This window comes from Protopterus annectens, chromosome 11.part0 (assembly GCF_019279795.1).
Source record: "Protopterus annectens isolate FY-2018-M chromosome 11.part0, PAN1.0, whole genome shotgun sequence".
NCBI lineage: Eukaryota > Metazoa > Chordata > Ceratodontiformes > Protopteridae > Protopterus > Protopterus annectens.
The window spans coordinates 1,467,331,407-1,467,357,090 of NC_056745.1; the positions used below are offsets into that span (position 1 = coordinate 1,467,331,407).

Sequence of the window (25,684 nt, forward strand, 5' to 3'; positions counted from 1 at the left end):
TTCGATCTCTCTGGCTGTTAATTCATCCCATTTCATATCCTTTACCTTTAACCCTCTTTGTCTTTCTTTTACTTCTTCTATCCATTTAGCATCTTTCTTATGTTCCACAGGATTTTTATAGACACTTCTCCAAAATGTATCTATTTCTTCATTTTTTGGTGGTCTTTCAATTCCTTTTACCCTATTTCCCAATTCTCTATAAAATTTTTTTGGATCATCAATAAATTGCTTATTTTATACTTTTCCTTTATATTTATCTTTGTATCTTCCAAGTCTTTCCACTGGTGCTGAAATGTTTAGTTTATTTGTGATAGTATATGATAGATCCTGGTCTGTTCTAATACTGCTCATTGCTTTATCACATCGATCTTTCTTAGTATTTTTGTTGATCTGTTCCATCTTCTATAATCTTCTAACAGTGACACTTCTTGTTTTAAATGCTTTATAGTTTTCTCCATTCGATATTTCCTTGATGGTATTTGCTTTCATCCCTTTCTTTCCCTCACTACCCTGTGTTCCTGTGGTAGAACATTATCAGTTATTAATTTAGCAGCATAGTAATATATTCTGTTTACTTCTGTTATATCGCATGGATTTCTATTGACAGTCCTAATTACTCTGTTAATTTTTTTTATCAAGCTTCTGACTTTTTTTGATCTCTATGGACAGTCCTAATTACTGCATTCATTTGTTTTATCAAACTTCTGACTTTTTGGATTTTATTAACCTTCTGCAGTCTATTTCTTTCATTGATCTTGATATATATCTGTCTATGTCTTAAATCAAGCAACTCTTCTCTTAACTCATTTTCTTCCATACTGAGGGCACATCCCTTATTTTCTGTTTCCTGTGGGCATTCTATAGAAAGTTCTACAGTGTCTTTCTGTGGCACATTCTCTTCAACTTCATCTCGTGCCATCCATTGCTCTATCATATGGGAACTCTCTGGCCTATCACTCCTCAACATTGACTGCATCAGAGTTTCCACACTTTCCTGTTCCTTCCTTTGCTGTCTAGCTTCAAATGAACATTTATGCTGGTTTCCTGTGGAAGGCTCTAAAATATCTTGATATGGCACCTGACCAATTGCTTCCTGTTCCACTGGTTTCCCCTTAATTTGGATATCCATTGCTCTGTCCTGTTTTGGTGCTTTCTACATTTGATTTTCTACACTGAATCCTTCTCTTTGCATCTGCTCCATAACCCCAGTTTCTATTTCTTTGATTTCTACATTACTAATCTCTTTTTCTACGTTTCCTCTTAATCTCATTTTTTTTTATTGTAAAGTTTTCCATGTCCGGATTCCTTTGCCTGTATTTCTCTTCAAGTATCTTTGGTGCTGCTCTTTTTGTATTGGTTAGTTTTACTTTCTCCTTTGCATAAATATTACACCATATTAAATCTCTTTTCCTTTCCCATGTCCATACTTCTTCTTCACGTCTCCTGATCTTCTTGCTTTTCCTTATTCTGGGGACTCACTCCATCATGCTGTGATGTAGTCTGTTTTAGACCTTCTACATTAAATCCTTCACTTTGCAGGCACTCCATAACTTCAACTTCTATTTCTTTAACTTCTGCTTTACTAATCTTCTTTTCCACATTACATCTTTGTGCTATTAATCTTTTTATTGTGAAATTTTCCATAGCTGGATGCTTTTGCTTGTATTTCTCTTTGAATATTTTTGAAACTGCCTTCTCTATATTAGTTAACTTGACTTGCTCCTTTGCATAAATATTGCACCATATCAAATCTCTCTTCCTTTCCCATGTCCATATTTCATTTTTATATTTTTCAAATATTTCTAGGTTTTGTTGTTTAGATTTTTGCACTTCCTCAGATGCTTCTCTTTCCAAACAGATCAGAGTTTCTTGATTTATATACTGTTTTTCAAAAATCTGTTGTATTAATGAACACAAATTTTTATTTGAAGCTTCTGACAGTTTTTCTTGCGGAAGTGCTTTTCTTTGCTCTATTTCTCTCTTAATCATTTTGTATATCTTTTGTCTGGAAATTCTGGGCTTTTTACATAATAGTAACAATATATAATTTCTTTCTTATCCTCAATAGTCCATGCTATCGTCTTTATGGCTCTTCTTTGGCCAATCAAGTTTTGTGATTTTTGTGGACTGCTACTTCCTTCTACAATGGGGGGGAGGATCCTCCCCCTAGGATTGGCCTGGCCCCATTGTAGGAATATTTCCATATTTTGAGGATTCTATAGTCATTTTTTCCATTCCAGGCACCAGTGTGCCTACCAGGATTGGCACTTTTTTATTTTGGGCCTTGTGCACTCAGCTATCATTTTTTTGTTTTTGACTTACTTCTGTTCATGATATATGCTATACAAATACAGTCTATATATCAGTATCGGCTTGGTGAGATTTTGTGAGAAACAGGGTCCACCTCACGAAGGTACTCACCAAGACTTGAGGATGAATTCAGTTTCACCACTACTTCTCTCCTTTGCTTGCTGACTTTTCATCTCTCCATAAGGACCCCTGAAGTTCAACCTGCGTCTAGCAATGGCAGGGGCAACAGGTGCTGATTGATGATTCTGCTGCGGATAAAGTAATGGCTAGGCTTGTGAGGGCCCCAAGGCCAGTACTCTAGTAACCTCCTCTGTATTTATGACCTGTGGTCCTAAGAAAACCCAGGTGACATGTAAGAAAGCTAGCTGGCTGTGTCAAGGGGTATGCATGCAAGGTTACACTGTCTGCCCCCATTGTCCCTCACACACTGTTGCACACATACGCACCTAGGTAAACATGTACATATACAGCCGTACCTTGGCGATGAAAAGGTCACTGTGTTTCCACTCTGCCATACTCAGCTTCGGTAATGTTAGCAGCCCCCAGGCTGTACAGACACAGACACCTGGAACAGAAACAGAATAAGATATGTGAGACAACAGTCAGTCAGCAGTATTAACAGCAATAATGTATCATGGCAGAGAGGTACATACACTTCGATGTGCTCCCATAACAATTGCCAGCAGACAGCACCTTACACAGCATAACATTACTACACTAAACACTGGCATTAACTGCACTATATTCACCCTGTGCATCAGACACATATTAGCATGTCCCTGCATTGATGGTATGAATAACAGAGAGTAGCACTGGTATCATCACATCCACAGGGTGTGGTGTGGGGTTGCCAAAGGCCTAGACTGGGTCATACAGTTGACATTGTGTGTGTGTGTGTGTGTGTGTGTGTGTGTGTGTGTGTGTGTGTGTGTGTGTGTGTGTGTGTGTGTGTGTGTCTGGAGGGTTGTTGTACAACTGGGCCATGGAGAAGAGCTGTATGTGTCTGGTGGTGACCTCCATATGATAGTGATGTGTGAGTGTGTGTATGCACACAGTCAAGCCATATGCTAGCCCTACATGGGGCTATGTTGGACAGTCATGGACCATAAATGGTAGGATGTACAATTCACCGTCTCCAGCCATGGACATGGGAGCTGGTTCTGCAGGAGTGTCACTGGCACTACCAGGCCGAAGGCCAGATGTGGTACTATTCCCTAATAGTGAATTGTGTCTGCTGGATCCGTGTCCCTCACGGGACTGACCCAAACCACATACCATGGCCTGCTACACTGTGGTGTGGACAGCACCCTCCCTTCAGTAGTGCTGGTAGTACTGCCACTACAGGAGTGTAAATGTGCATGGTCACATGAGCTCCCAGCTGATGTTGTTGCTGACCTACATCCATGTGTCTGACACCCTACTCTCTGCACATGCTCAAGCACAGACATTGCATGGTTGAGCACTGACAATGTCTCATCCCATCATCTATCCACAACATCAGCAAAATGATGTACAGCAGCACCAATGCCGTGGAGGTCTTCACACATTGCAGGAAGTGTTGCATCCATGACCCTTAGCATCCGTCTGGTGTACCACCCACAATGTTCCTATGCCTCCATGATGGACCAAAATATGCATCAGGTGACACCTGCTGTGACACCTCTGACAGGGGCTGGATGGGCAGCAGTCCTCCTTTGAGCACCCCTGTCAATCTGCCTGTGTGGGATCTCACCAGCTCTCTGGCTGTGGCTACTGTCGACAGTCACAGATGCCATAGTCACACACTAGCCTGTTTGATGCCACCACCTTCCGACTGTCCAATATCTGCGGCTGCTGGAGACTGGGCATGTGTGGGCTTACTGACTGTGTGGAGGGACATTGTGGCTGGAAGTGGGATGTCAACCAATGATACAGAGTCAGCCCCAACAACCCCACCTGTGCCTCACCATGACCACCATCATCATCAGAGTCCATTGAAACACTGACATCAGGTTGTTAGTGGGAGAGATGCAATCCCCATGTTCACCTGTGAGGGGAAGACAACAAATGTAAATTACTGCCAGCACTATAATGTTTGATGATCCACACACACACACACACACACACACACACACACACACACACACACACACACACACACACACACACACACACACACACACTCACAAGTGAGGTGGCACAAAGGCATTATACAGACCACACTTTCTGAATGATGACATCATGCACGACACGCAATCAGACCACAACAAACACCCTCTGGACAGGCCCTCAACAACATGCAGTACAGCTACATCCAGTTAATGTCACTGCTACTATACACCTGTGAGGTACGTGAGGAGTGGGAGTATGTGATGCACTTTCACCTAACACACAGTGCACCTTTGTACACAATACTAATGTACCCCTGTATAGCACATTTGCTACACATATACAAATGTACGTGCCAATATGTTACAGCTCCTGCAAATAGGCTCCCATGATAACCAATGTGATGCACAGCAGTTAACCCCACCACATATGAACATGCACATATTGCAATATGGCTAAGTGTAACAGCTGTGTGCATGGAAACCTGGCTACCCTCACCATGCCTACAGTATTGGTGAGGCACAACAAGACAGTTACACACTCACCGATGTCAAGTAGCTGTTCTCTAGCCACACCAGTGGGACCTATATAGTTGTGGGAGAGAGGTATTGTCAGCACACACACATGTGACATTGGTACAGGATAATATGTGCATTTCTGAACTTGTACACTACAAGCTGTGATACTACCCAATTTGCTGACATTTACAATAGGTGTGCACTTGTGAGCATTACAAAACCCCACCCGCAAATGCAGTTTGACCTGACATATGCATCCAAGTATGCAAAGGCTGCCACTATGAATGTACAGTATTGAAGTGATGTCCACTGGGGCCTTACCTGGATGCTCCTCAGCTGTTGACTCTATGCCACCCACCTCCACGCCATATGTTGTGATTGTTTCCTGGTTTGCGGTGGCTGCACCAAGGTTTGTGAGGAACTCCTCCATGGCTGTGAGTGGTGCTTGCATAGCAGGCTCTCCACCTGTGCCAGCATGGTCCCTGGCCATAGCTGCATTCCTTAGATGTGCATTGTGTATGAGGTCTGTGGCACAGTGTTGGACCTTTTCATAGCTCCTGTCCCGGTGGCCCACATTGTTGACAGTTCTACCAGTTCCATCCACAGGGGAATGTGTCTGAGGGCATAGATGATTTCCGCAGTCTTGGCTACTGAGAAGGCCAGGTGTCATCTGCGGTATATCCCATCTGAAAGACATGAACAGGGGAACACATCACAGAACCGCATACATTGGCCACCACTATGTACAGACTTTGCACATCCATGTTTGCTAGCACTATCCACCACTAACACCCACATCATACCCATGCCATCTATCAGCACAGTATGTGTGTGGGTATTGTCAACATACTGGCATTACACTATGCATTGTCCTCCTGATCCTAATGTTTCATGTTCCCCCCAATGAGAACCATTAACGTGCATAATCCTCCATTCATCATTCACATCAGACAGCACATGCAGCAGCTGGGGACATCACAGAGGTTCTCCACCAGGGAATACCAGGCCATCAAACATCTGCCATACACCTATAAGCTATAAGGCCAACCCTCTACCTGGTGTCATACATACTCCTCAGGTGTGATGTCATTGTGCCATGCAAGGCAATCCCGAACTCCACATTGCTGGCACTGCTGCACGAGTGCAAGCCATGCTCCACTGTGTTAACACACACACACACACACACACACACACACACACACACACACACACACACACACACACACACTCGACCTGGTGAGTGACCTGGACTGGCCTTGTAGAGTCACACACAAGCACCCTGTGGTGGAATGGGCACCCTGTCCACATCAGGCAGGGTAGCTACCTAAACTTTTGCAGAGATAACTTGGTCAACTGGATGGTTAACAGCACATACACCTTTGAGATACCACCTGTGTCCCTATTGGACAGGGACATCAGCTGCTGCCTTGCATACACATGGGTTAACATGTGACCTTGGCATATGTCCACTGAGGGCCCATAGCCTAGTAACCTGAGATGGTACCAGGACTACCAGAAATGGCCTGACTCCTGTGACAGACTGTTTTGTTTTGTGTCCACACACATCACTGCCATTGACTGCTGGGTGTCCCCTATGGGCAAAATTACACTACCATGTCATCCAGCCTACATCCGACAAACAGGTGAGTGCTACAGGCACATGTGGACATTCCAGGAATATCTGAGGTACATAACAACAGAGACCAGTGCATATGTGGTGTAGGGTGACCTCCTCATAGGTGTCTGACATCTGCAGTACCGAGATGTTTGCATAATGGGTACATGTGCCTGATAGATGTAGACCCCCCCCCCCGCCAGATATTTGATGGTTGTCCACTGAGTTTGGGGAATGTATCTATGACATGTGAGACCCCTGGGGACACAGTAATGGTACATGGATATCTGTTACTATATCCATTTCCTTAGATTGTATGTCAGTATGTACACCCTGCTGCTGAGCCAGTGCCAGCATCCACCCACTACTAGTACCTGCTGTCTTGCTGCAGGGGCTCACCAGGTATGCTAGCCATAGGTGTCAGGCACTCAGATCAGGTGTGGATTACACAGTGACCTAGCCAAAGTACATCAGGAATGGTCAGGGAGACCTGGACAATCTGGGAAGTAATCCTGTATAACATTGGCAGACTGAGAGGGGCTCAGTGATGGTACATGATGTGATATGCCAGCTGTATCCACCAGTACATGCTGTCAGTGTGATGCCCCTGCACTGGCCTGGTAATCAAGGAGCCTCAATCCTCACCACTACCACCAGTGAGGGGACATACACAATGGGAGGATGACAAGTACACACACAGTAAAGTGCAATTACCCTTCAGAGCACAATGACATCACAGTCAGTCTGGGGCTGGTTTCTCCCTGTCTCTCCAGGTCCCCAATAAGACTCCGCACTGGCACTGCTATACGGTTAACATCTCAGCAGAGTGGTCAAGCCAAAACCTCCACCACCCTCTCTGTCCAACCAGGGCTTCATGTCCCTGCTCAAGTAGCTGACACACACACTTTGGATTTGATTTACAAATCAGTCACACACATACTCCTGGGAAAGGCTGGCACAGGTTTACTAGCTATGGCCCCTTCTGCCATAGCAAGTAAACCTCTTGATCAGCTACTGTAAGGCCCGTACCAAAGAGTGATGAATCCTACTGTGTGATGTGCCTGTTATCCAAATGGTTAGTGTGATGAAGAGCAAGGCTATTGCAGTGGGCTATACAGTGCCACCAAATAGATATGCAAGTAGTCTAGCAGCTTACTTATCTCAAAACAGACCAGCCACGATTTCAATGTTTAACTATATTTAATACCAACTAATAAAGGAGCAAGACATTACTTAATCAATGGGTTCATAGGTGTGTACTAGGCTAATGGCCCTGGAGCCTTTACAAGCCTAGCCCATAGAAGTGCCCTGGCATTGTGCCACCCAATGTTAGTTCCCAGTGCCTCTATCAAGTACAGCCACTGGAGTGATCCCCTTGTGAACTTTCTATTTCCCATACACTTATCAAGATTTCTCTTGAAGAGGCCAGTGAGGTGCTCTGCTTGACATGTATGAGAAGTCTATTCCAGAGCATGGGCAGTCTCTGGTTTATTAACCTGTCCCTCCAGCATGTTCTTTTGATTGTGGTAATGAGGTTGAGGTCTCTGGAGCATGTGGTGCGGAGGGATTGGGATTTCTTTAGATGTAGCATTTCTAACAGAGCTGGGTCAGACATGGCTTTGTAAGTCAAGCACAGATTGCCTCTTAGTAGATGATATGAGGCAGAGAATAACTGGAGTTGTTTGGGTCTGTCCATGTAGGACATGTATTTAAGGCCTAGGATCCTCTTTGTGAGGTAATTTTGCAGCCTTTGCAGCTGTTGCATGTGTCTACTGAGGTACATGCCAAATATGGCATTATACTCGATGACTGGCCTAATGAGGGAAGAGTAGAGAGAGATGATGACCTCTTTCTTCCTGGATGCAAAAGCCTTGGTAATGAGATGTGCAAGACAGAAGGAATCTCTGACCACAGTGGCAATGTGGAGGTCGAAGGAGAGGTTGCTGTCAACCTGTGTCCCCAGGTCTATAATAATGCCTTCAGCTCCCATCGATATGGTAATTAGTAGGAACTGAGTTTTTTCGGCATTTTTTTGGCATTAAGCTTAGGGCAATGATTTTAATACCAGTCATTGGTCTCAGTGAAGCCTTTCTGTAAGATGTCTACATCACTTGGGGAGTTAATAATGGCTCCCAGCTTGTAGTCGTCTGTGAACTTGGTCAGCCAGAGTCCCTCCATGTTGGCCTGGACTTCTGAGAAGTAGATGCCAAATAGGACAGGACCCAGGACCAATCCCTATGGGACTCCACTCATGACTGGTCGGCAGTCTGACTTGGAGTCTGCTACTTTCACACTGTGAGTTGTATATGTGAGTCAATTTGCAACCCACCTAGTGATATAGGGGTTGATGTCTAGTTTGGGGAGTTTATCAATAATTCCTGAGTGGGGAATGGTATCAAAGGCCTTGGCCAGATTGAAGTAAGCTGTATGAACTGCCTTCCCCTCATCCACAGCTCTGGTGACTGACTCATAGAAGTCAACCAGATTGAGCAGGCATGATCTAGCTTTCACAAAAACAAATTGCATGGGATCTATAGTTTGGAGATTCTCTGTTAATTAGGTCCATGATAATGTGCTCCATAGCCTTACATATCAGACTCATCAGGCTAATGAGGTGATACCCAGGGTCTGTAGTTGCTCCCCCTTTATGGAGAGTGATAACTATAGCAGTGTGCCATTCAGTAGGGACAAAGCCTGAGGTGAGGCTGTGATTGAACAGGACACACAGATGTGGTGCCAGTTCACTTTGTAGTTCATACAGAACAAATCCAGAGATATTGTCAGGTCCCATGGAAGCTGTATTCTTGGCTTTGGACAATGCAGCTTTAACCTGTGCTGCAGTAATGCTGGGTGACTGGCATTCCTCCAGTATTGTGATTGGTCCTTTGGGGGTTAAAGTTGGCACTGAATCTGTCGGCCAGTATGTTGGCAATATCTGTTGGCTCAGTATAAGAGGTACCATTGTGCAGTAACTCAGAGCAAACCTGTGTATTGCCGTGAAGATTTTTGATATAACTATAGAAGAGTTTTGTGATTGTTTTTAGTGTCTGCCACAATTATGCCTTCATAGCTGGCTTTAGAGGTTTTGATGAGGGATCTCAACTTTTTGTTGAGGCTAATAAGGGAGTTTTTCCAGTCTTGGAACTTCAGCTTTTTCTGCAACAGTTTCTTCCTTCTGTTGTAGAGTTTATTAATGGCAGGGGGCCACCAGATTAGCTTCCTTTCTTTGGAGGAGAGCATCTTGGTTTTGTTAGGTATGGCTAGTTCCATGCATTTGTGTACGTGTTTGTACAGTGCATCGGTGTATGATTTGGCAATCATGCATCTATTTTCCATTGACATGGGCAATGTGGCGCTAGCCACCTCTGTTTTTAGGAGCCCAAAGTCAGCTTTGGAGAAGTTTTTCATGGTGGTTACCTTTGCGGGGCTGAGATGTGGATTTCCATGGTGATTAGTTTGTGGTGGGATCTAACCAGGGAGGAATTGACTATTGGTGTAGAGCAACAGTTGCCCATGTTAGTAATAACCAGGTGAAGGATGTTGCTTCCTCTAGTGGGGGTAAGAAAGAGCTGGTCCAGGGCATTGGAATTGATGAATTCCAGGAAGTGTTGGGCCAGTGTACTGGTGCATGAGTAGTTTTCCCAGTTGATGGTGGGGTAGTTGAAGTCACCTAGTATGAGAGTGTTAAATTGGACCCTAATAGTTTCCAGGGTGCTTAGGAACATGGAGTGAGAGTCTTGTGACATGGTTGGGGGCCTATAGCAGGCTACGACCTGAATCACTATCTTTCCCAGTGTTAGTTGTACCTGAAGTATCTCAGATGCGTTTTGCTGGGCTACTAGTCTTAAGGTGTGTATATCCTTTATGAATATGGAGACACCACCACCTTTGGAGCTTCGGTCCATGAGCTGGGGCCAAAAGGTGTGGAATGAGTTATAGCCTGGTAGCACAGGGTTGTTTTCTGCTACTTTAAACCAGGTCCCCATTACAGCACAAACATCAATGTTTTCCATTTTGAAGAGTGCTTCGGGCAAGTGCATCTTGAAATTTATACTTCTATCATTGAGCAGCTTGACCCTCAGATTGCGTTTATTTATAGCTGTTATGGTGGTAATTTGTTCTTTGGAACATTGCCTATAAAAGGCACTATAGGGGCAGCAAGAGCCTTAGCCAGTATCCGGAAACCCAGGGGTGACAGATGCAGGCCATCTCTGGCAAAGCATCGAGGTCTGTCAATCATCTCATTCCAAGCAGGCAATACTGGATCCCCTTAGAATGACACCAGAAACTTATCAATTGTTAAAGTCAATCATTTTCTGCTTGTACTGCGGTATCATTCTGGGCAATGGTAGGATGCTGCTCAGGGCTAGGGTCATATCTGTCTGGGCCACATAATCCGAGAGCTCCTCCATGTTTCTTTTCATGTAGTCCAGGGAGGTGCGTCTCAGGTCATTCACACCCACATGGACAGTGACAGAGTCATACTTGTACTTGTTGTGGAGTGACCTGAGTGTGTGTTATGTGTCAGATTCTGGCATCTGATAGACAGCTGACTGTTACCTTCGCCTTATTCAACCTAGTGAGTGGGACATCAGTGTGCCTCACTGTTGCATCACCTATGATTAGTGTATTGGGTAAGCTGTTTTGCCTTAGGGGCTTAGGTTGAGGGGCACATTGTGTAGGTGAGCTATGTGTCTTGTGGTTTGTGCTCTGTTGTGGTGGTCAAGTACATTTCTGCCTTGGAGGTCACTGCTGTTTGGGTAGATTTCTATTGAGAGCCTCCTCGAAGGTGGGTTTGTGGTTTGTGTTTTTATGTGAAAGCTGTGATCGTGGGTGTTCTGGAGGGTTATGTGTTGCATGTGGTGTGGTGCAGGTGTTGACTCTATCCTCTTAACCAGCTATTCAAGTCTTGGCTTGAGAGTGCATGGCTTCCAGTTTAGATAAATAAATACATCTCTCACAAGTCTGAGTGTTGGGAGATAAGAAGAGAGGGTTGTCTTTGTACATGAGGCACTTGCTACACTACCTCAGAATGCTCAAGTTTACCAGGTTAATAGGAGATAGCACAGGGAACTGGCCTTTAGACATGCCAGGAGGGATGGTCATTAAGTACTAGAGCTATTTCCTTATATATTCCTTTTACAGGAAAATGTCACTCAAGGTGTCTGGGTCTGTACAGAGCACTGCCAAACACTTGAGGGGAAACTAATACATAGACCCTGAAAATTTAAGGATGAAGTATTTAGGTAGATATTCTGAAGTTAGAAAGAAATCAAGCAGTACTTACTGAAAAAATAAAGAATTAGCCTGTCAAAAATGATGAAAAGAGGGGAGTCGCATGAATGGCTACTGCCTGGCTACTACTAATGCTGGTCTCAGCACAGCTTCACTCTGTTGGGATACAATACTCTTTTGTTTCTTCTCTCACCAGAAGCAAAATGTTAGCACCAATCCCAAGAAGAGAAGCAGGCCATAGACTGTTTGGTGATCCAGTCTTGTCCCAGATGATGCAAGGGTCTGCAGGCTTGTAGCCTTTTTCTGGTAGATGCCTCAAATAGCAACCAGACCAATACATTTAAGCAAAGACACTCACTCTCCAACCAGAAAGAGTCAGGAATCAATGCACTCTGCTCCTACTCTCACCAGGATCTGAATATAAGCACAGATTCCAAGCTGTCACCTATAAAGCAGTTATTAAGCTTTCTGGTGATCATCAGTCTCCAGGAAATAATGTAACTGCACTCCTTCTCTCACCAGGAGAAAACAGAAGCACTAATCCCAAGATGACTACTGAGAGGCAGAATGTGGGTTCTCCAATAACTTGTGGTCTTGCAATAGATGCTTAAAGGTAAGATGAAAAAAATGGTTTATCCAAAACAATGCACTGTGCACTAGAGGAGTTAGATGTGAAAGTAGGTAACTTAAGTTTTACCTGTCTAAAAAGCTAAGTTTTAGTGGAGAGTCACTATTTTTAAAACAGCAAGATAGATTGAAAGGGTGTGGTCACTTTTGTATTCTGGTACTATGGAATACAGTAGGATAGCCTGTAAAAAAATCTTTTGGCTTTTCCCAGTTAAGGGTCTCCACAGCGGAACTCTGGTCCGGTCATGATTGGCAGTGGATTTTTACGGTGCCGACTTGCCAGCCCAATGCCCAACCTTCAAAGAAGGCACACCCATTCATGCACGCACCTACCTGCATGTCTTTAGACATCACTCGACCACAAGGAGGACATGCAGACTCCACACAGAAGGCGCTTCAGCTGAGAATCAAATGGGAGAACCTCTTGCTGTGAGATGACAACACTAACCGCTGCACCACTGCAGAATACGGTAGGATGGCCAATAAATTTAAATAGTTGAAGGGGAGTGATTTCGCAAAATGATAATTTTGTGATTACTCTCACCAGCCAGTAAAAGCAGAGAGGAAATGAGATATATGGTCAGATTAACATAAGGGGCAGGCAACTAGAAAGACAGTGGTGTTTAAGAACACAACAGTAACCTGGTGGTGGGTGGGAAAATTTTCTGTCTGACTCACAAGAGATAGAGCTGTTGTCTCTTTTCAAGTTTTAATATGCAGTTAAAAGCAGAATACAAGTAAAACACAGTGTAAAGAAAACAAATCACAGTATACAAAATAGAAAAAGGCAATAAATAATACAAAATACAACAAATAAAAAGCAAACTAACCTTTGCCTCACAGCAAACTGTAGTAGAGTCTGGGTGAGCCTTTCCAGTAGAGCCTTTCCAGTAAAGTCAGTAAAGTAACTACAGAGTTCAGAATCACAGGAAATATTTTAAACAACATTGCATGACAGTCTCAAATAAATACAGACCCCATCAAAAGTAATCTCTACTATATTCCCATATATGTACACTAAATCACCTTTTCCTATTTCCTTACTATTTGCAGGGCAAATGCAGATGGATGGATGTTGTCAGATACAAAGACACATACGAACTGCAAAGGTCTTTCTCTGAAACAGGTCTGCAATTAATAATAATCAACGTTACTGCTGGGTTAGCTCAGATTACATCATTCTTTGTTAGCTGCCTTCAGTTCCCAGGCTAACAACAAGTAACATACATTTACACATCTCTGCGTCAGAAGTACACATATCTCATATGTCTGTGTAGAAATGGAATTCATAACACAGTTGAACATTTGCACATTTTCAAAATAGTAATTATTTGTTTCAAGACAATACAAGAACCTGTAGCTGTACACATTTATGTCTGTTTGCTGCACTGAAACTGAGATGACACATTCGTAAAACAACTACAGCTTATTTTCTTGACGTTTTGTGAGCTATCTCTTATGTTCAAGGCTTCCACCTTCTATTATTAATACATACATTTGCACAGATAATACTTTATATACATTTCTGTTCTTCCCAAGTACAGTACAGTGGTTACATTCTTGAAGCTCAGTCATAGCTCTCAACCTCTTAGAGCAAGATGTCGACAAAGGCACAAATAAAGGTGTGACAAAGGGCCAGAAATAGTGACAATTTTTAAATATTGCTCTTACAAACTTAGAAATCTGATAGAATAGCAGGTTTTGCATTCACATGACTTTCCTGAAGGATATGACATCTGACATTCAAATGTGTGCTATTATTTTCTGACTTCAGTCTTTAATGATTTGCCAGCGATTTGCGAAGAAAAACACAAATGTCTGAGAAACTGAATAAAGATATGAAGCAAACATGTCCACATTCTGCAAAAATCTGGACAGTTGATAGGTATGAGCTCAGTACATAAGATACAGTTTAACACACACTTCTGCACCAGTAGTTTAATAGCCACATAACATATATTCTCTTACCTTTGTAAGACAAGCATATGAGTCACACTCATTTTCACCAATGACAAATGATTATTTAGAAAATACCAGTTAGGTGGGCTGCCAATATCACTACTGTTTAAATTCCTGTTTCCCATGACTGCATCCCCCCATCTGCATTCCATTACATGCTTAATTGTATGACATAACCTGGTATAGTGCAGTCGTCCTTTGTCGGAAGAAATCCACTAGTATTGTAGAAAAATCGCAGTCTATCTTCATAAAGAAGATGTCAGACCTGTTTGCCATAGGCAGCAGCTTGCCTTTTGTAAGTAATGCTCATGAACAGGTGATGGCCTATGCACCAATCTGTTGCTCCCATTTGCTAATTGTATCCAGAAAAGCTGGGTTGTCTTTCCATTAGCCAATGACATGGCAACACAGTGATATAATTAAGGCCTTCATTTGGTCCTTGGCCCTTTCCCCTGGCCTGTGGGGAGGACATTATTGAGGTGTGGGAGCTACAGCTTCACAAAGGGTAGGTGGAAATGCTGTCCACTGTTTGGATGGATGTGTTATATCCACAGTTTTGCATGCTATGCCTGGCCATTGTTAACAGATTTTCACATTCTGTAGCAGTGTACTGTGTAAATGTGTGCGGGGATGAGTGAGGAGACAGGCAGATATGAGTGTCATACATCTTTTTCTGACTATGCATGTTGCTACAGTTGATGGTGGTCTATCAGCTGGGTATGTTTGTAGGGGAAAACTGTGACACATGTCCCTTAAAACCTCAAAATCCCCTCCACCTCTTTATGTTTGGCTGTTGTGTGGATGCCCTGCTCTAGATGTTTGGGAGCAATGTTAGGTCTGAAGCAGGTGGTTGGACATACTGCTGCATGTGTAGCAGAGCACAGCTGCTGCATACTGCCCAGGAATCAGACTAGGCATTGTGAAGACATTAGGGGAGAGCAAGCTGTTACTGTCAGTGAGGGTGCAGTGTCAGCTGTTGTATCACAGCATGGCCTGGTTGAGGGTCCCCACAACAGTCCAGGTGAGGCATGTGCCTATGGTGCATATGTTACATAATAGTGCTATCCAGAGAGTGGTAGGCACCATTTAGTACACATTTTCATAATTGTGAGATGTGTCCCATCCTGCAGGCCTTTATCGTGCTACTGTGGGTGACAGTGACTGCAGTAGGAGCAACCAGTTTTGCAGGATATTGCAGGGCTCAATTATTCCTGTATTGCATTGATATGCATGTAGTTATCGTGCCACCGACTGGACTGTGTGCCAGGACTGTGGGTGTCTAGATGTGACAGATGCTAGAAATGTTACAAATAGAGCTACCAAGCCATTAATCTGGCATGTGTATTTGTAAGACATATGTGCATGCATACGCTGTGTAACACATGATTTGCATGGGCATGTGTGTTCTGATGGGTATGACATTGACACAGAGCTGTCTGTCATGGTTTTGTAACCCCAATCTGTACTGCCTTGCCAGTACTTGGGCACACAGGGTATGTTTTATGACAACCCTGCCATAAATAGGGGGCACAACTGTGGATATTCAGCAATAGTCTGTGCAGTTGTCAGCTCTACCTGATATTGTAGGCCTCCTGTAACCAGCAACATTTATTTGTCTGTGTACTGGTTCTGTGTCTGCTTCAGAGGCCCAAGTACAGTGTGATTAGGGCCATTATATATAGGAGTACTGTGTGACTGGAAATTAGGATATATTTGTAAAAACTGTTGTTATACTCCAGAGGTCAGTTGGCTTACTGGTATGTTCCCTGACTGTAGTTCAGAGTGTTCTGGGTCCAAATAGTGACAGTGATGTTTTTCTTTCCCTAAAGTCACATCCCTGTAGTGCTTGATATATTTACAAAAGCATCAGTAGTTCCATAGAGCTGTTTGGTGTGTTGCTGTCATCTTGGGTTCAGTAATCTGCATGTTTGTCTTTTTTTCTGTTACATGACTGTAATGCATGATATCCTTACAAAAGCATTACTAATTCTCCAGAGCTGGTTTGGCTTAGTTGTGAGTTGCTCTGACTCTAGTACATAAGGTTCTGGGTTGGAAAATTGGCTGTGATATTTTTTCCCTAATGTTAAATGATTCTAATGCATGATATCTTTGAAAAAGCATTAATAATTCCCACAGCTGATTTGGCATAGTGGTACATTACATTTCTCTGACTTTAGTGCTAAGGGTCCTAGATTTAAGACTTGGCACTGATGTGTTTTTCCCACTTAATGCTGAATGACTGTAATGCATGATATATTTACAAAAGCATTATTATTTCTCACAGCTCATTTGGTGTGGTGGTACATTGCTCTGACTGTAGTGCGTGGGGTCCTGGGCTCAGGACTTGGCAGTGATGTGTTTTTCCCTAATGTTAAATGACCATAATGCATGATATATTTACAAAAGCATTAGCAATTCTCACAGATCACTTGGTGTAGTGCTACACTGCTGTGACTCTAGTTCACAGGGTCATGGGCTTGAGAGCTGGCAGGGCTGGTTATTTTATTGCTGGGCAGAACCGTGGCTGAATGAGATAGAGTGATTAAAGCAGTTTTAAGTGGGTTTGCATGGTTTTGCATGATGCTAAGTGGTGCCAAGAGATGCTTAGCTTCCCTTAGCTTCAATTAGCAGTACTTTCTCCCACTTAAACCTGCGCTAATTCCAAAAGAAAAAAGAAAAGAAAAAAGGGGTGATAGGAAAGTGGTGAAATGAGGAAAAGCAGGGGGAAAAACATTATGAAAGGCAGCTAGGGATGTGCAGGACGGGTGTAGGAAAGGACCATAGCTCTCCATTTCTTGGGCAGAAACAGCTGTGAATGATGTCAACAATTTGGGAATTTAGAGCCTCACACCCCACAAGGAGGTGTGTGGACAACATACATTTGTTGAATAATTCAAGGGTAAATTGATTGATGTCAGTGTACATGGGAGTGAAATGGAGAGCTATGTATGGAACATGATTTTTTTGGGGGGGGCAGATGCCCCTTTTTTTAAGGTAAGAGTGGGATGTTGGGGAAAAGTTGTAAGTAAGTTTGGGGAGGTGAGTTAGGTAGGAGAGGTTGCTTTTGCAGACAGACAAGACAGCAGACACATGAGGGGAATAAACACCTTGGACGGAGAGGGTAGTTGGGAATTGGAGGGCCACATGCCCCCAGATGGAAACAGTGGGACTGAGGTCCCCACCCATGGCAGTCACCACTGCCCCTTCACGGCCCTGAAGGTGGCTGTGCTGGGAGCTGGATGACAGGGCAAGCCTGCCCCTCAAGGTGCACCAGTCTGCCCTTGATCTGACACAGGCAGTCATCTAAATCATCTAAATCATTCTGGATGACCCTGCACACCATACCTCAGAACTGGTGTTGGGTGACAGGGTCCTCTCCATGCCCATGCCCAGGGGGGGAATGAACCCCATCCCCTGAGGTGGTTACACCTGAGGGTGGTGCAGGACCAGCAGAGGAGGCAGCCTGAGGTTGGGTCCCAGACATGCTGGGACCTGGTGCCATGGCCAGATGTGGCGGGACAGGGGATCAGACTTCCCAAACATGCTATGGTGTTGACATTTGACAAAATGTATTAGTCATGAACAAAACATTTCAACATTACTTATAACAGCATGCATGGGTGTTTCAATTAACCCAGAACAATAGCATTGAAAAAATTGCATGGCAAACAGAACACATGCATAAATGAAATAACAATCAGTACTGTAACAGCATGCCAGTTACATTCACGGCAAAAACGGAATTTGAACAAGGAATATTAGCATGCAACCATTTAAATATATGAGCAATAATAGAACACAAGTCCCAACATTAGGTTTTGAGAACAACGTATTAGTAGTATATGAATAATTATTGATGAAGATAATGGTTGGGGAAGAGAAAAACAGTCCATTACCAACTGTACAGGCTTATATTTTTCACAACAGCACTGCTCAATACTGTACAGGTCTGCCATCACTTTACATCTACCTGAGGCCTATAGTTACTGTAGCACATACAGACCTATTAATCTGTTGACCAGGAATGCTGTGGGGTAAGCTTTGACAACTCTAGGTACATGGGTAGAGGGGACTCATACATGCCATGGTTACATATATGACTAACAAAGTGGACCGTGCACTGATGTTGTGTGACTGTGCTAATGGCATACATCTATTTTTATCTGTGTGCGAGGTTATTGGCAACAGTGATCACTATCCATGACAGTGTGACACTTGAGAGACATGTATCGGGAAGAGTGCATAGTGTATATAGATATCCTGTTATTATTTGTTGGCATGGGGCTGGGGACTGGAACATTTGTACACAGTTTATTACTATACCCTTAAAACAGCTAATACAAACATTTCTTTACCTGTCAGCCCTGTGGAGAAAATATCTGTTAACACTACCTGACTGTTTCTACAAATAGTCAGGATTACTTGTGTGTAACTATAAACACATCTTAGTACCAGTCCCTGGATTCAAACCATGGTCTGTGTGTACAAAACTAAACAACATATCTATTTCTTATCACACTGAACTACTGGGATAATGCTATCTGCTGCTTGAATGATTTGTACCTAAACCTCACTTGGTTACACACTCTGACCTTGTAACATACGTGGAGTATCACAGACGAGTGTAGTGACAGTTGAGCATACATGCCTAAGATTCATGCATGATACACAGTGTACCGTGTATTAATACTTTGAATGCAGGTGTACTCATTTAAGTCCTAGTGGATGTGATCATGTGTGATCTGTACAGACCACAACAGGTTGCTGGGTTGCATACCTGACCCATACACATTTGCACATCATTATATATTTGCAGCCTCCACCTATTACAGTGTCATACTTGCCTGCATCAGCATACCTACATTCAGAAATACATGTAGCTAAAATGCACATCTACAGTTTGCCGTAACAGCTGTCTAGCAGACAAACTGCAGTGAATTCATCCTCTCATAGCCATATTTGCTATGTAGCACCTGTACACTTGTATTTCTTCAACAACAGACCAGATTAAGCACAACAGTTTTTTGGAATAAATGGTAATGTGGGTAACATGACACAGTGGTTTATTACATTCTAACTTTTACATTTAGTTGTACTGTATGTCCTGTAGATGATGAATGTATGCCAGTTATTACTTTCATGGTAGCAACCACACTATAGTTTATTAACAGATTTATTTCTACATACTATTACTACAGTATTGGCTTCCTTTCATCAACAGTAGCTTGTTTGCTGCTTTCATCTGTATTACACAGTATATATCAATGTTGGTCTAATAACACATTTATTCTGTATATTCAGAACACACTATACCTAATGGCAGTAAACAATAACACTTGATTTATTGGACTATATATATTACAAGATATATCTGTACTCACTGCACTGTCTACGCAGCCTTGCCAGTCATCCTCCATGGGCCTCCACATTACGAGCTCTCTCCTCTGCAGATGTGGGGAGAAAACACACCATTATGCATACCTGTCTATCAGATATTCATACTATAATTTCATAAATCACCAGTTGCTATACTTACAAACTTCTGGGGCATTCCAATCCCAAGCATATTGGATCTATTGGGCCAAGAGCACCTCCTTCCTCCATTTCAGGTCATCATAATGATGATGGACCTGCTCATCAGTGTGGGGGATTCCAGTGGCATTGGTGAGCTCACATGCCAGACAGTTCCAGGCCTCAGTGTTGTATTCTGAGTCCTGGTACAGGCCCTTCAGCAGTCTGATGTTATGGTTCTTTACAAGGAGCCCAGCCATGACCCTGGACTCCAGCATGCCCCAGCACTGCACCGGAAAACTAGCTTCTTCACCAGCACCTGCCATAGCTCGTACAAGGATCAAACTCTAACAAGTTCTGCCTGTATTCCCACCTGTGTGGTTTAAATAAGGCTATATTCCTGCCCTTTGCCACCAGTGGACCATTTTCAAAAAATGCTAAGCACAGCTCAGCAGTGCACAAACCTGCTAAGTTGAGTTGAGGAGTGCTTAAATTGACAAATGTTTATTAATGCTTAGTGGTGCACAAATCCGCTTAGCTGAGCTGAGTATTGCTTACAATGGAACTACTTAGCAATGCTCAAACCAGCTAAGAGGAGATAAGCACTGCTAAGTATTGCTCAGACAGGTATTGTTTAAGCATTAATTAGCTTGGCTTAGTACTGCTTAGCAGAACTGAGCTAAGAGCAAACAAAATTTTTCATTTCAAGAAGAATAACATTTGGATATTAATTACTCATTACTGATGCATTATTATTAAGTGTATGTATTTTACTTTACCTGACAACCCCCTATATGCTTTCATTATATTACCTTAGGGTGTGACTGTACAGTATCGGACACCTGTGTTTAAATGGGGGGTTTCACCTCATATCTCCACTGACACTAGCATTCTGGACCAGCTGCACTACCCTGGTTAACAAATATAAATTACTACATCAATAAATAAATAAATGATATAAAAAGGCTTTCCCATGTAAAAGCTGAATGGCCTGTCTTGGTATTTGAACTGTACAACTGCCACACACAAAGCCATGACTCTAACCACTTAGCTAACTTGACTGTTGAGATTTCAGCTATATATTTCTATATAGCTCTTCCTTATGTCTAAGCACTGCTGAGTAAAGCGCCACATGACACAAACCCGCTCAGCTACACTTAAACTTTACATAAACAGTAATAAAAAAAATAATCCATTAATTTTCACTGAAACATCACAATTCAATTATGAAATAAGTGTTCTAGGACACTTTCTTTATTGTTCTACTGCCATACAGCACATTCACAATCCAGGGGGTGTGTTACAGCTACTGTAACACACCCCCTACATGACATTACTTCATATTCAGGTCAGCCTCTCAACTGTACAGATTTTCACACACTGTCCACATTTACTGATTTAATAATGACAGGCATTTGTGTTTCAGGCTACATACTCTTCAGAAAACCCATGATAATGCAAAACCTGTCATTCTATTAACTTTTTAAGTTTGTAAGAGTGATATTTAAAAACTGTCCCTATTTTTGCCCTTTAATCCCACTTTTACTGACAGTTTTGTCCACACTTCTTGCTCTGAGAGGTTGAGAAGTCTGTGTCTAAGGACACTTATTTATTGTAAAGTGCTGTATGGCACTTTCACAATGCAGGGTGTGTGTTACAGTATCTGTAACACCCCCCCTGCATATTACCTCCCATTAACATTTAAGTGTCCAAGGACACTTTCTTGATTGTAAAGTGACATACAGCACTTTGACAATGCAAGGGGTGTGTTACAGTCCCTGTCACACACCTCCTGCATGACATTCAATTGCTAGTCATAATTCAATGTCCATCGACACTTTTCTGGCTTGTAAGTGCCATATGGCACTTTAACAGTGCTGGAGGAGTGTTAACGCTCTGTGGGCACTACTGTAACACACCCCCTACACTGATTCAGTATCCATGTTTATGGCTCCGTCTCAGTAGTGCACCTTCATTAATATGCAAGACATGCTGCTGAGAGGGAGATGCGGACATGGACACCATTCACTCCATGAAGGAATAACGCTATTCCTACATGGAGTTTATTAAATCTGAGTGATAACGTAGTACTAATAACTGTATCTGTTAAGCATGTGGTCATACAGTGTGATATATTTATCCCTGTTGTCTAGGACTGATTTTTATGACAGTTCATCCGGCATTGCTTTTGTGATAAGTAAGACATATTGCTGTATCTGACCAACTTTGATAAATGCCTAATTATATGCATTATGCTGACCAACTTGGTGTATAATAGCTTATATATGGTGGTAATTTAGCTTCAGGGGACTACATTTTGACTATTAAAGGTTCATAGGTAGGTACTAAAGGGAGGGAGTCTTCCATGCTACTAATTTTATCTTTACTTTAGACCTTTAATCTGCTGCTTATTTATATCTTGACATGGAATAATGTTTAATTTACTTACATATTGGTTTCTTTACCTTGGGGATGCATTCAAGAATCTGAGTTTGTTTTTTGTTAACTATTTCTATATGCAAACCTGTTGTGCCATTTTCTTTTTAGGTGATTCTTTTATGTATTCTAAACTGTGTTTTATGTCTTTTCTTGCTTTATAGTTATTATTGTTTTGCACTTGTGTTTTTTCCATTACTAAACAAACTCCTGTCAAAACTGATCTGGACTAATAGAACAACGTGGTCGGCAAAATAAACTAACAAATAACTAAAATGGATTAACAAAAATCATGATGATGAAAAGAAATGAATATGTCACACAGAATGTTGATAAAAGCAAGCACTAAAATAGAGTAGGAGTGATTTGTAAATGTTCATATTTTTGAAGCGCCCATTAATTCAAACTTTGAAAAAAGTGAGCAGGAATTTTTTTTTTCAAATCCCAGTGCTTCGAAACTAAAAGTATGAATTCAAAAGGGTCATTCCTTTACTTAGATGATGTACTGAAACAAAGTGTGTGTATGTAAGTTAGGGATGCTTTGATGAAAACACACTTGTAGGATGCATGGTATTTTCCCTTCCCAACATAAAATATTGAGTGTTTTTTGTGTATCACATTTGTATAAATAGTGTCACATATTCCTCTTTGCAGGACTGGTCTTCAAAAGATGATGAACAACCAGATGAAAAATATGTTCATTAATAGCTAAATGCAATAAAAAAGACGTTTAGTAATATGAAAGCATAGGAGCATAAAGGAAATGCTAAACAGGGAAGAATGGAGTGGAATAAAATAATAAGATACCTTCATTAGAGTCATTCAGTTAATATCTGCACGTCAGGTACGACTTCTTTAACTGCGGCATGCAAGCAGGATCTAGCATAACATTTTGATGACTACAACCAAAAGATACTGCTTAAATTTCTTCATCAACCAAATATTTTGAGAAACACAATGGGTATAGCATTTGAGTAACAAAAAAACACATCTGATAGAAAAGAGCTATGTATTAATTTCAATAATACAAGTTACATTTATTGATGTCAGCAGTCAATTTATGTAAAAGTATTCTAACAAAACTAATACATTTTAACAACTTAAATCTTGGGTGTATTATGTTTCTGTTTATTTGTAAGAGTGTATCTGTAGTCTATATTCTTAAAAAAATGCAGTTATTTAATTTTGAGACTTTAGTTGTGGATGTAATATCTTAACATGGTAATCTTTGTTCTTAAACTAAAAATCTGCTAATCCTAACCATATTCTTAAATGTCTGTGGATTTACAAAAGGGAACTAAAGATGAAGAGATGAATGCATTTCCAATGCCACATGTTGTAGACGTTTCTTCTCTTCCCTTCTAGGAGGCACCCTAAGTACATTGGATTGTAGATATTTATACTTCTGCAATTAAAGTAGCAAGAGATACCTATTATATTATATTATATTATAATATAATAAGAATGCACTATTATATTAGAGGTTACATAAGTAATAAATTAAGAACAGGCAGTGAGAAGTTTAGAGAGCATTACTATTGCATATATAACTGGAACACAATGGTGAAATAGAGCTATTTAAATTGAAAAACAGTTTCCTATATTATAAAAGCTTATTAGTAAATTTTGTAGTAAACATTTTGTATTTGTGGCCTGATTTGTGCAATACCTTACAGGGTACTGATTTTTCTCTCTCTCTCTTTTTAAAGAAAATCCACGTTCATTGAAGCACTTATGTCGGCTGAAAATACGAAAGTGTATGGGTTTGGAAAGGCTGCAGCACCAAATAGAAAAACTTCCTTTTCCAACATTTCTTAAAGAATATATTTTGTACAGAGACTATGACCTTTATGGAAGGGGTCTGAACTTTGCACAATATTGAGACCATATTTCAGAGAACTGATACACTTTGTTATTACAGAGTTAGGAATATTTGCATGTGACCAGTTTTTGATTTTTTTTTGGCTTATGCAGGACAGTGTATTACATGTTGATGTCTGTCATAGAAGTTAGATCTCACTCACTTTACCCCATGTCTGATACATGTTTGTCATGTATATATATATATATATATATATATATATATATATATATATATATATATATATATATATATATATGTGTGTGTGTGTGTGTGTGTGTGTGTGTGTGCGCGCATATATACATGACAATATCTGGATAAGTAACTTGCTCAAAGTCATACAAAAGGCAAATAAAGGTTGAAAGAATCAAACCCTGTACCACAAGAAGCAGCTTGTTAATAGCTCATAGCATTAATCTTCTGACTCACACACAAATACACACACACACACCACACAGACACAAACACACACACACACAGACACACTCATACACACACACACACACAGACACACACACACACACACACACACACACACACACACACACACACACACACACACACACACACACACACAGACACACACACACACACACACACACACACACGCACACACACGCATTTTGTGTGTGTGTGTGTGTGTATGTGTGTGTGCATACAAACTGATTTTAATTTCCTCTCAGACTGACTATATTCAGGTTAAATATGTTGCTCATCTCCAGGCTATAATGGAAGATAATTTGTAAGTTACAAACTGGTTCACCAGTTCTTGTGAACTTACGAGTAAAGCTGTTGGTGACAGGCTAATGAGAGAAATAACAATGACTCATACTGTATGGGCAATGTCAAATCTTTATGAAAAGTTGTGTCTCATCTTTAAGTTTTTAATGTTAACAAGTGCAACATTTAATTTAAGAAACTATCAGCAGTTCTTGACCAGGTAGATGTAGTCCCCATTAATTGGATATGAGAGATTACAGTAAAGTAAAGATGCCAGATAGCATTTAACATGGTGGGGTTATACTACGGAATAAACATACTGTATCATTCCCCCTCATTTCCCTATGTCAGAGGTACCTGACGGAACCTGGTGCTGTGCACAGAACCTACTAGAACTATTAACTATACACCAAGAATTATCCGTTTGGAACATTGGTTGGTGCCAGATGTACCACAGTCCTAGGGGACACTGAGACTTCCCAAAATGTTGCTGAACATAGACTTTTGATGACAAGATGTGATATGGCCCATCTTTTGAGGAACCCTAATGTAAGTTGTGTGCACTGTCTGACTCAGACAACAAAAATATGGGAACCCAAACTTCGAGAAATAAAGTACTTCATGATGTGGTGTCAGTCCAGAAGCAAAACAGCAGGGAATTCAGGTACAAACTATGTGCAGCAGTCACAGATGTACAGGTGCTTGACCCCTTTATTATCAAGCATTGTGTGCTCGATAACAGCAAAAAGCTATTACTGCCCTGTGTCTGTTTTTTTTTTTTCAGGAAACCAAATCACATGCACC

The 25,684-nt window shown here is 41.6% G+C and overlaps 1 protein-coding gene across 5 annotated transcripts in view; it reads left to right on the forward strand.

Moving 5' to 3' along the window:
- Positions 1-24,600, forward strand: part of ASB15 (ankyrin repeat and SOCS box containing 15) — a 520,090-nt gene extending 495,490 nt beyond the window's left edge. For all 5 annotated transcript variants that reach the window (XM_044088770.1, XM_044088771.1, XM_044088774.1 and 2 more), the window contains one exon: positions 24,009-24,600. In XM_044088770.1, coding sequence (XP_043944705.1) covers positions 24,009-24,181 — 173 coding nt within the window. In that variant the 3' untranslated portion in view covers positions 24,182-24,600. The remainder of the gene's footprint in view (positions 1-24,008) is intronic.
- The last annotated feature ends 1,084 nt before the right edge of the window (positions 24,601-25,684 follow it).